The sequence below is a fragment of the Solanum pennellii genome, chromosome 12 (assembly GCF_001406875.1).
Source record: "Solanum pennellii chromosome 12, SPENNV200".
In the NCBI taxonomy this organism is placed as follows: domain Eukaryota; kingdom Viridiplantae; phylum Streptophyta; class Magnoliopsida; order Solanales; family Solanaceae; genus Solanum; species Solanum pennellii.
In genome coordinates, this window is record NC_028648.1 from 4972709 (window position 1) to 4983748 (window position 11040).

An 11040-nucleotide genomic window follows, 5' to 3' on the forward strand; every position below is an offset into this window, starting at 1 on the left:
CCTCACCTGATATTCATGTCCTTCAACTTTGGGTGTATATAAGTAAACACTTAAACTTGTAAGAAATGCAACAAAATGACACACATTCTACGTGACGTAGTACACAGAGGATCCCACATTGGACTCCAGTAGGATGTGTTTGTCTACTTGTTTAACTCTATATAAATTTAGATGTCTACTTGTCTACACCAGAAATAGAAGAACATAAAAAACACGTTTATGTGTTATCCCGACAAAATACATCAAACTTCTCTATTCTTGTGATATTACCTTTTAAAGTCATTGAGTGTAAAGACAGAACTTCCATAAAAAAAGAAGTTACTATAAGTCCCATGTTCACATAGCAATTATCTTTCCTCTTTTCCAACGGTAAAATTGTCTCAATGTGACAGATTCGTGAAAGCACCTAGTAATACTTGCATTCAATAGCCTATTTACATTATATATAGCATTTTTTTTCAATATCTCGTATATGTGATACATAATATTTCCAATCAACAAATGATTTCCTTCACCATGCAAATATTTTGTTTCAGAGATCATAAATCACTTTGGGATGACAAAAATAATGCATCCTGCTTTAATAATGTTAGAAAAATGAACCTTACATTCTGCTTACAATCTAATTTGATAATACTTACATCCTGCCATATCTAAGGCAAAAAGAAAACATAACAATTATCATCCTTGATACTATATATAGAGCCTAATAACTCACGTAGGCATATCAAAACTGCGAAAGCAAGAAGCTAGCTGCTCGATTAATTGGATAGAGAAAACCAATGTTGCTCGGACTCTTCAAAAAATGTCATCAGGTATGTGTCGGATTCCCCCAAAATAGTATATTTTTGAAGAATCTGACACGGGTGTGGCATCAAAATGAAGAGTCTTGCGCAACTTAGGAGAAAACTAAACCTTGAGCTATAACAAGATAGATGAATCTTTATCAAACTCATTGTTCAGTATTGTCAAAGGGGACTCTTCTTCTCAAGCAAGTCTTTGTTAGGCCTTCAGCTTTAGCACCAAATTACTCATTTATCCTATATGTTTTTGTGGCTTGTCCTCTGCAAAGTCAGATACAACACATTGGATTATAATGAAAACCGAATCAAATGAGGTATTCGATAAAAAACTCAAACATTATTTCACAACATGAAGTCTTTGCAACAACCAAAATGATCGAACAAATCCACTTCTTTAAGGTCCAGCGAAATCCATCTCATGATCTTTACATGGTATCAGAGCCAGGTCCATCCCCTTTGGACTCCCTGTCCATGCTCAAGTCGGGCCTGGGTGTGAAAGGGGTGTTACAGTGGGTAAAAGTCCCACATTAGTTGGCAAATGGACCGATGATCTCCCCTTCTGAGCTAGCTTTTGGGGTTGAGTTAAGCACAGGTGCCATATCTTTACAATATCATACTCAATCAAAGCAACAATTCCAAAAATGCAATGCAATCATGAATGCGCGTTCAACGTATTCTACTATTAGATTTTTCATTATTTTGGAAATGTCAGATTCCATGTAAAATTAATTATGTAGTTTCAATTCCATGGCATATCTCCTAGGGTCCAGACAACCAGAACTAATTCTTAATTAATCATGTCTTTTATCTTTCAAATTAGTGGCCCTTTCTGTTAAACATCTCTGTTGATAAAAAGTCAATTTCTTTTTAAAAAAATCACTGTTTTAGTCTCTTAGGATTCTATTCCCCAAATTTTCTCTACTTTTTTTCCAATCCAGAAAGAAAGTTCAAATTATTGAAAAATATTTAGGAAAAGAGAGATGTTAGCATCATTTGAACCATACCTCTATACTCAATAAAACAGTGCTTCAAATGCATGAAGTTAACTGTTGACAAATTTAGGAAACCGTAACTCTAGACTCGAGAAGTTATGAAAGTCATAGGCGAATCCAGGATTTAAACTCTATGAGTTGAAGTTCTTAGCATTGAACTCATTGTGTTTCTAAAATTATTGGTTCACATATATTATTTTATATAGTTTTGATGGAATTTTAACCATAAATTTAAACTATGCATCGTAAGTACTGTATTCATATGAACATGATACGACAAGGTTGTATGTGTCTCTTAGGAAGGTAGAAGGTTCATCCAAATCTTTTTTGGAATGAGGATCCCATTTAAGTAAACTGTCTAAAGCTTAAAACAGATCACAAAGAACTTTTTTGGGACCCAATGATGAGTTTCCCCCCCTATATAAGCCTCCCCGGACCATTCACCAAAATTACAAGCTCCAACAAAGTTTACGTCTAGTCGAGAGTTCAGTTCTTCAAATCCTTCACTCTTTTTAGGTGAGGAATTCATCATGTTTTCACGTTGTGTAGCATTTTCATTATCTAATATTGGAACTAAATTTCCTCGCGTTCCAGCTTCTACACAAAAAAGTTACTGTCTTTAATGCAAGTTTTTCAAAAACTTACACCTTCAATACACGATTTACGTGCAAAGAAATTTCTTTAAAAATGAAATGTCTGTTCATGAGTAAGAAAAAATGTAATTCTTAAAGACGAAGCCTCAAAGATGTGTGTCTGATAGGATTTAATGGTTGTTGAACATGCCTCTAACAATGGCCTTTTGCATGCCTTTTATAATGGCCTATTACATGCCTCTTACAGTGGACTATTTGGCTTCCCATATTAAAATTTTCTCTCAAAATCTTTTCATGTTCATTTTCAGATTTACGGACAGAAAATGAGCATGGAAGGAGATTGGATGTGTGCTGCATGCCAACACTTAAATTTCAAGAAACGGGATGCATGCCAACGATGTAGCTGTCCTAAATATGCAACAACAACCGATGTTTACTTGTATGGACTAAACAAAACAGAAGTCCTAGCTGGAGACTGGTATTGCAGTGCCATGAACTGCGGTTCTCACAACTACGCAAGCAGAACAAGCTGTTATAGATGTGGTGCCTTAAAAAGTAATTATTATGGTATCGGGACGGGAATGACAGCATCAACAGGTTATGGATATGATGCAAGTGCTTGTCCTGGTTGGAAGAGTGGTGATTGGATTTGCAGCAGGTTAGTTCACATCAACTCTAACTAACAATCTATGAGTAAAATAACTTTGGTCGGCTACATGAATCCTCATAAATTCAGGGGGCGGAGCTACAAGCACGTCTCGGATTTTGCAGAAACTAATAGCTTTGATCCAAAACCCGTATTTGTGTCTAAAGTATCACTTAATATGTATAAATAATTTATCTAGAATCCAATAATCTATCTTTTTTAGAATTCAAAACACATAAACTCAAAATCATAACTCTGACTGTGGCTCCTGAGCTCATCCCATTCCAACATCGTATAAAGAGATCGAAAATACGAAGAAGAAAAAAAGCATTAGAAGTTCTCTAGAATTACTACTGGCTAACATAAGTTTCTTCTTATATCTGCCAGATTAGGATGTGGTATGCACAACTATGCCAGTAGAGCAGAATGTTATAAATGCAAGATGCCTAGGGATTTTGGTGAGCCATCTCCCATGTGATTCTGGTACTGCATAGTCGACGTTTTACTTTCCGAAACCATTTTTCATCTACTAATATTCTGTTCATTTCTCTGCATTTCAGGAGATGAACTGAGAGAAAATGAATTATATTGAGGGACAAGGCGACATTATGTTTTTATTGCAGATTTACTTGAACTCATAACCTTCTGTTTTTTTTTCCTTCCGCATTCCGTTTATTTTCTATTTTCTTGTTTCTTTAGATCAGTTTCTCAAGGAAGGGTTAATTTCTAAGTTTGTAACTGTGCAAGTTCTAATGAATGAAAATGCCTTCAGATTTTGCATTCCTTATGTTTTCAAGTTTCAACAACTGCTTCTGTCAGGGTAGTCCGATGAGTATTATGTAAACTTAATTCACGCTATGTTGCCCTGACTCTTTAAAAATGTTGATGAGTGCATGTCGGATCCTAAAAAAATAGTGTATATCTGGACGATCCAACATGGGTGCGGCAACATTTTTGGAGAATCTGAGCAACATAGAATTCAGGTCTATGTACCGAAATTCATAAAAAGAAAAAATAGGAGAAACTATAGAAGGATCAGATTAAGATTCCCTTCGGGGTGGCCCAGTGGTTTGGGCTTGGGACTTCCATGTTGGAGGTCTCAAGTTCGAAACCCCAGCGAAAGCAAAGGGTTTGCCTTCTGGGTCAAGCTCGTCGCACCGGGTGTGGGTTACCTCTCCTATGTGGTTTGCGAGCTATTGAATAGGAGCGGGGGGTTTTACCCTGTACACACCTAAAGGGTAGCGGCTGTGAGTTTTCCTTGTCATAAAAAAAAAAAAAGATTCATAAAATCTTCGAGTGGTTCCATTATGAGGGAATCAAATTAGTTCCTTTAAGCATCAACTCTCAATTACACGTATCGTCTTTCCAATTCTACTATGATCCCTGGTTAGTGTTCAACTTGCTGTAGAACCAACTATGTTGCTCGGACTCTTCAATGATGTCAATAGGTGCATGTCGATCCTCCAAAAGTAGTGCATTTTTGAAGGATCTGACACTTGTGCGGCAACATATTTGGATAGTAATATAGAGGTCGCGGAAGAGGTTTATAATGTACATGGATACCTTTAAGGTTTTTCTCATCATAAGTCAAAAACGGAAACCACACATGACGAAAAATATGTTCTAACAAAGATTTCACATGGTCAAGTATTTATTTAATTGAACAACAGAAGAGATGTTCAATTAATCTGATAACAATAAAGCAAAGTATATTAGATTACTTAATGCTAGTAAGCAGTAACATATATTACCAATGCTAGTAAGCATAAATACAACAAATATCACAAGCTACCATATAATAATTGTACGAAAAGAGGGAGGAAACTCACGTATAGACTCCGGATCTATATGTACAAAGAAGCTTGCTGCAACTATCAGATAGCAGAAAAGGAGCATCAGCCCTTTAAAGTAATTAGACGTCCCGTCCTGTAGAAAAAAAGATATTGTTTAATTGCAAGGATGCAGAATATGACATGTATGTTCCGCCAATAGCATTCATGTACACGGCATGATGAAGCAAAACAGAAGGAAATGAGAAGGATGAAGAGGTGAAAAGGAGAAAAAAATCTTCAAATCTGGAAAGAACTCTTATATACCATTATTTTAAGAGGATAAATTATGGCATACCTGCAGCATGAAAGCTACTACAAGGACAGTCATAAAAAGTGTAGCTGTTTCAAACATTTGGAAGTCCAAATTCATCGGTGAGCCTATTATCCATCCGACTACAACACAGAATGGGATCTGCAGCAAGAGAACAGTCGAGAACGGGTATAAGCTACTAGGCAGAAAAAAGATAGCAGTCAAAATTAGAACACAGGTAATATCTTCCTTTCTTCATTTACTTGCACTTGACAGGATGTTAAAGGAGATAAACATGGAAACGATAAGTTACTTTTTGTATTTCTTGAAATGCATAATACATAAACTACTTTGAGAGCGCACATCGAGACACCTCAACTTGGTATCAAATGAACACTAAACACTTCAACTAGACCCCACTGTGTTTCATGGACACCCTGCGTTGACATGGCACATAAATTTTGGAGGTGTCTAGATGATCATATTTGTAAGTTGGAGTATTCATCCGATACAGTGGAGACAAGTTGAGGTGTCTAGATGTGCATTCTGAAAATTAAAGTGCTTTACTTGTCAATGGAGGCCAAGTTTGAGTGCATGTTTATGTATTGTGCCTTCTTGAAATAAGAAATGAAATCTTATGTAACTATGAAAGCAGCTAGGGTGATACATGCATATATCTCGATTAAATAGAACAAAAGTAATGATTTAAGTCCTTATTGACGTAATTCAGGATACAGAATCTCTGATATGTTAATTACCTACCCCAAACATGGCTATCTGTGTTGATGAACCTATTGCAACTCCCAAAGATATATCCTGCACAGATGCTAAGTAAATGAGGGATGGTGATTGCAATACGTTAGCTTTGTAAGGAAGAAAGGTGAAGAATGTACAAGCTTGTCTTTGCAGGCAAACATGACAGCTCCGGCATGCTCCGCAGCGTTTCCAACAATGGGAAGCACTACCACACTAATAAATGCTACAGGAATATTCATTGCAACGGATGCTCCCTGAAAACATTGTCATATATGTTTATTGTTTGAGGGACTCAACGAACACACAAAAAAAAACCACACCTTTCTTGGTGTGTTCAAATACTTTCCTGTTGTTTAACGCAGAGAGGACTAAAAGTAGAGTAGAATCTCTGTACACCTATGTCTCTGGACTCTTCAAAAATGCCGACGTGTGGGTGTTGGATCCTCCAAAAGTAGTGCAAATTTAGAGGATCCGACACAGATTAGGCAACATTTTTGGAGAGTCCGAGAAACATAGTTGTACATAGTTCTTTTTAACCTTTTTGACATATTCTATATAAAGGACCTTTCTTGTCGAGTTAAGAAAAAGTAAAACCGGATAAATTCAAACACATAAATCTCATAACAGTTAATTTTGAAAGAACAAGAAGATTCTCGATTTTCCGATAAGCTAGATGGTTCTGCAGAAAGAACACGAAGTTGCAAAACCGCAAAAGGATAAAAGGTTAGTAGGATGCACTTACTTCTATGGTATTAACAAGGTACTCTGATAGGACAGCTATCCATAGTGTCATAACAGAAAGCCATAGGATTGACCACCATTTCGATATCTCCGGAGTTTCTTCATCATCTGCACTTCCATCAATATGATCCTCTTCCTGAAATTGTACTAAACTCAGAGGACAACAAATTCACGAAGGAAGATTGGACGTAAACGTATAGCTCATTGCAGCCTTTAAGGACTAAAAAAGGAGGAAAGTAACATAGATAGGATTTTTTGTTTTCTCGAATCCCATTAGATATTCTCAAGACAACATTGTTTGCCTAAACATAGCAAGATTTCAAGGTGGAAAGAACGAGAATAAAGATCAAATATGTTACGAGCTTTTGGAAGCTTAAAAACAGAAGACTAGATAGATTATAGTCCACTAAGCAACATAATAAGCAAGTTGGAGTATTTCGACTATAAGACAAGATGCGACCTTCAGAAAGAATTAGGCTAATGCATATTCCGACCTTCAGAAATCTTGGCTGCAACTATCATCATTTTTCCAGTTTTTCATTTTAAACTTACACTTCAATATTCCAAGTTGAACTTTGTATAAACATACAGTTACGTGTATAGGTTAACACCAATTATACAAAGCTGTGCTGGAAAATGAAGAACCACAACCTCGGCCATCGGCATGTAAAGATTCTTTTGGTTGGTCAGCTGAAAAAATAGATACGCGCCATACGCTATAAGCATAATGCAGCTGCTAAATCTGGAAAGTGCCAACTCTGATTTCCCGAAATGCACTTCAGTGTGTGTAACATGGAGGACAGCGGGGAACAACAAGCACATAACTGCCATTAAAAGCAACCCTGAATTCATCCCTGCAGTTCCCTAACAAAGAAAATTTGAAAATAAAAATCCAATTATCCGAGTCTTATCCCTCGGCCATGATACAGCTTAAACAAAATTACTACAGATATTGGTATACATAAAACACATATACACGGAGAGTCATAAAAATGTACCTTGTCGAAAAGCTGCTCTTTATTAGAATGAACAATTCCACCGCCAAAAAATGCACATCCAAGCACTAGTAAAGTATTGGACAGAATTGAGCCTAATAGTGACTGCTGCACTACACGAATCATTCCACTTTTCAATGCATACATTGATATTATCAACTCTGTCGCGTTTCCAAAAGTCGCATTTAGAAGTCCTCCGACTGTAAAAGTTTTTAACTGCAGATTAATGGAGATGATATTGGCTAAATAGAGTGCCATTACAGGGAAATGGGAAACCGGCTGATAGAGTTACATTCTCTATCTCGCTTTGATAAATATGTGACGAAAATACTATATAGTATGAGATGACATAAACATTTATTGATGTCTTCTACCGTTAGGGTGCAGATGAAAATCAGCATATTTTGTCACACATATAAATTGGCATCCCAAAAAGAAGATTTAAAGACCAAAAGAAAGAACATACAGAAAGTTAATGCCTTTATATATCATATACTCGAGTAAAAGTTAATGATCTGGTAAAGACAAGACTACCTGTCGGTCCAGTAAAAAAAGCCAGCTGCCTATACAAAGAATGAAACCGAAACGTATTAGTTACATTTTTGAAAATGTACAACAGTATAAATAGACCAAGTATGTTTATGCTCCAAACACGACGTGTAATGTTAAAATTTTTTAAACAGAGAAAAAGATCAGGAAGTTATTGTCTTTCCATGTTATGCAAACATCCAAGGACGGAGATAAATAAGTGTGATCTTGATAGCTCAAAAGAACTTCCATTTCACGGTTAAGAACAATGCATGATGTATGAACATGTAAAGAAACGCTGACATGTATTTGCGGGTGTACGTTCAATTCCTCTTTGATTGTTATGATTTACTCATGCAACGCGTTGTAGACATTGGTTGTAGAGAATTACTCTGTGGCCCAACCTAAACGCTCTGCAAGGGGAATGATGCCTAACAAGCTAAGTATGAATGTCCATCCCTGAAATATTCAACAACAAGAAAACAATGTCAGCGAGCAAGCTCGTATAAAGAGCAGAATTTTTTTTTGTCCGAAAATAGTTTAACAACTCACATGTTGATCAGTTAACTCATCCACAAGTATCGCTAAAGGGCCACAAGGTACAAGTATGTTTAACTTGTTGGAGAAAAAAAAAATCTTAATGTTCCTTCGTATGCTATACAATATACTTTTATGACTGTCATCATCTGCCTCGAGATCATAAGAAGATCTTTGAGGAGCAGTGCCCAAAGAAGATGCCTTTCTATCAAAATGCTCTACTCTGACAGGATTCTCATCCTCAAGTTGAAGTACTGCTCTTTCATCTGATGATCCCATCTGAACCAGCCAAGATCACTTCATTAGATGTGATGAAGAAGGACAAATCATGATCTATTAAAGATATTTCCGTTCACTCCGAGACAATCATACATATACAGAACGATAAAGTTGTTGATCATGTAAAGAGTTAAGTTACTAGACACGAACACAAAGCAACCCGATTAATCTCCAAAGGATGCAAATTTGATATAGTGAATGAGTGGCCGAGGATGCAGGGAAAAAACTGATAGGATTTGATGTTATTCTTTATGAGAGTAAGCAGGTGCGGAGCTACCCTTGTCTAAGTGAAGTCAATTGACACACTTTCTCCGAAAAGTTACATAGTCTAAATAGGTCAATTTTAAATTGTATGTATATATACAATATGTTGAATCAAGTCTAGATAGTAATGCCATTAATGTGTAAGGAAAAACGCGAAGTAAATTAACTGATAAGGAAAAAAAGCATTGATTCTTTATACACTCAATTCTAACCATCAACGGTGTATTTGCTTCTCATTATCTTAAGTGCATTTCTTTCCTTCTTGCATAATCATTAAGTACATGTTAGACGAAGCTAGCATGGGAATTATTGCGGGTTTGACAAAACCTAGTAACTTTGATCTAAATAGAAATACACTGAATATGTATATACAATGAAATTCAGAACTCCTACACTTCAAATCCTGAATCCGCATCTGATACCATATTTCCTTCATGCTACTTTAGGCATCCTGTATTCAAAACCCATTGGACTACTAATCCGTAGATTAGTGGCACCATATATGCTCAATTAACGTGAAGTGCTCCCCATCAAGAGGGTCCTCCATTCATAACGGTTCAAATCCGAGGCATCCAGTAAAGGCAGAGCAAAGCCAGGATTTTCAATAAGGGGGTTCAAAATGTGTAGAAATAGATAGCCAAAGGGGGTTCGACATCTACATATATGCATATAAACTTATTTTAATCATGTATAAATAATATAATTTTCTGTTGAACCCTCTTCATACAAGGTAGCTCCAACCCTGGGTAAAGTGTAAGAGAGATCTCAACCATCTCAATTGGTAGTGATGCCATAAGTTGGTGCATTAGAAGGCAAGACATTGGGGATTCTGAATCTGACCACACTTTCTTCAGGCCGAACTGCTAATGATCCTAACTCAACGAGAAAAAGGTTGTACTCATACTTACGTTAACTCAATCTACTTAAATCTAGGATTCCATTCCATTAACGCATTCATTTGAACTCATACTTGTTTTAATCTAATCTACTTGGATTCTGAATTCGATTCCATCAAAACACTCATTCCCTTCATGTAAAAGTTCAAGAATCTCTAACACTAGTTGTTCTTTTTACCTAAACTTGCGGCTTCTATTATACGACCATACACACTAAAAATATCATATCTCTCTCATACGAACTCGAAATGTAACGATTCCTTTTGTAGTGATTCTGAAAAAACTAATGGTTCAGTTTTAATCTATTGAGAGTAAATAAGAAAGAAACTCACTTCAAGATGGGCCTTTGCCCCTTGAAAATTTGATTGATCATCCACTATTGGTTCTTTCTCTGCAAAAAAAAAAAGAAAAAAAGAGAAGTTCCATTAACAACAATAAACCAAAAAAAAAGAAAAACTTAAAACAGGAATACACATTTCTAACAAATTAAAAAACAAAAAATGCACCTAATGAGGAGATTTTTTTTTATTTTCAGTGCATTGACATTACAAATCTTCAAATTTCTTTACAAAACTTCCTTTTTCTTTCATTAATTTGGGATTTTCATTAAAAAAAAATTGTAGGTAAGTTTTTTTTTTTTTTGGTTCCAAAATTTCCTCTTTTTGTTGTTAGTTAGTAGTACTTTGTTAGTTGGCACAGTTTGTGGTTTGAAAGGGCAGTTGGTATAGCGGAAATAGTTGATTATTCATGGATCACCAAAGACGAAAGCAAATTTATAATTATGAATTTCAAAATATTTTTAAGAATATTAAAAAACTTACACTAATAATTAAAAACCTCAAACTTTTTGAACAGTAACACCTTCACATGAAATGAGACGAAGTGGACATAATACATAAATGTGTCCTTTAATTTGACATCATTTCAT

General features: G+C 35.8%; 2 protein-coding genes across 4 annotated transcripts; one reads left to right on the forward strand and one right to left on the reverse strand.

The window, feature by feature from the left end:
- Positions 1-557: 557 nt before the first annotated feature.
- Positions 558-10802, reverse strand: LOC107005957 (vacuolar cation/proton exchanger 3-like). 3 transcript variants are annotated; one of them, XM_027913430.1, is made up of 13 exons: positions 10619-10799; positions 10445-10503; positions 8689-8952; positions 8541-8595; positions 8143-8171; positions 7612-7824; positions 7265-7477; positions 6615-6749; positions 6010-6126; positions 5879-5932; positions 5162-5278; positions 4864-4960; positions 558-1064 (listed from the first exon to the last, which is right to left on the reverse strand). In XM_027913430.1, exons 3-13 carry the CDS (start codon positions 8950-8952, stop codon positions 1036-1038), a joined length of 1323 nt encoding a protein of 440 aa, XP_027769231.1. In that variant the 5' UTR covers positions 10445-10503; positions 10619-10799; the 3' UTR covers positions 558-1035. The 3 variants fall into 3 exon arrangements, with proteins under 3 accessions (XP_027769231.1, XP_027769232.1, XP_027769233.1); XM_027913431.1 differs by having other exon boundaries at positions 7612-7808; positions 8528-8595; positions 10619-10797; XM_027913432.1 differs by lacking the exon at positions 558-1064 and having other exon boundaries at positions 5875-5932; positions 10619-10802.
- LOC107006722 (zinc finger Ran-binding domain-containing protein 2-like) lies at positions 1233-3795 on the forward strand. Its single transcript, XM_015205238.2, has 4 exons — positions 1233-1316; positions 2697-3046; positions 3422-3492; positions 3595-3795. The coding sequence occupies exons 1-4, from the start codon at positions 1233-1235 to the stop codon at positions 3624-3626; spliced, it is 537 nt and encodes a 178-aa protein (XP_015060724.2). The 3' UTR covers positions 3627-3795.
- Positions 10803-11040: the final 238 nt, after the last annotated feature.

What these genes read in the sequence shown, in the direction of transcription:
- LOC107005957 (XM_027913430.1), bottom strand. Translation starts at nt 8,952, where the DNA reads ATGGGATCATCAGATGAAAGAGCAGTACTTCAACTTGAGGATGAGAAT. An exon ending in ACCTTGTTAATACCATAGAA is followed by an intron (nt 6,127 to 6,614) that starts GTAAGTGCATCC and finishes CAATGTTTTCAG; the next exon opens with GGAGCATCCGTTGCAATGAA. An exon ending in CACAGATAGCCATGTTTGGG is followed by an intron (nt 5,279 to 5,878) that starts GTAGGTAATTAA and finishes CTCTTGCTGCAG; the next exon opens with ATCCCATTCTGTGTTGTAGT.
- LOC107006722 (XM_015205238.2), top strand. Translation starts at nt 1,233, where the DNA reads ATGGTATCAGAGCCAGGTCCATCCCCTTTGGACTCCCTGTCCATGCTC. An exon ending in TGAAAGGGGTGTTACAGTGG is followed by an intron (nt 1,317 to 2,696) that starts GTAAAAGTCCCA and finishes GTTCATTTTCAG; the next exon opens with ATTTACGGACAGAAAATGAG. An exon ending in GGTGATTGGATTTGCAGCAG is followed by an intron (nt 3,047 to 3,421) that starts GTTAGTTCACAT and finishes TATATCTGCCAG; the next exon opens with ATTAGGATGTGGTATGCACA.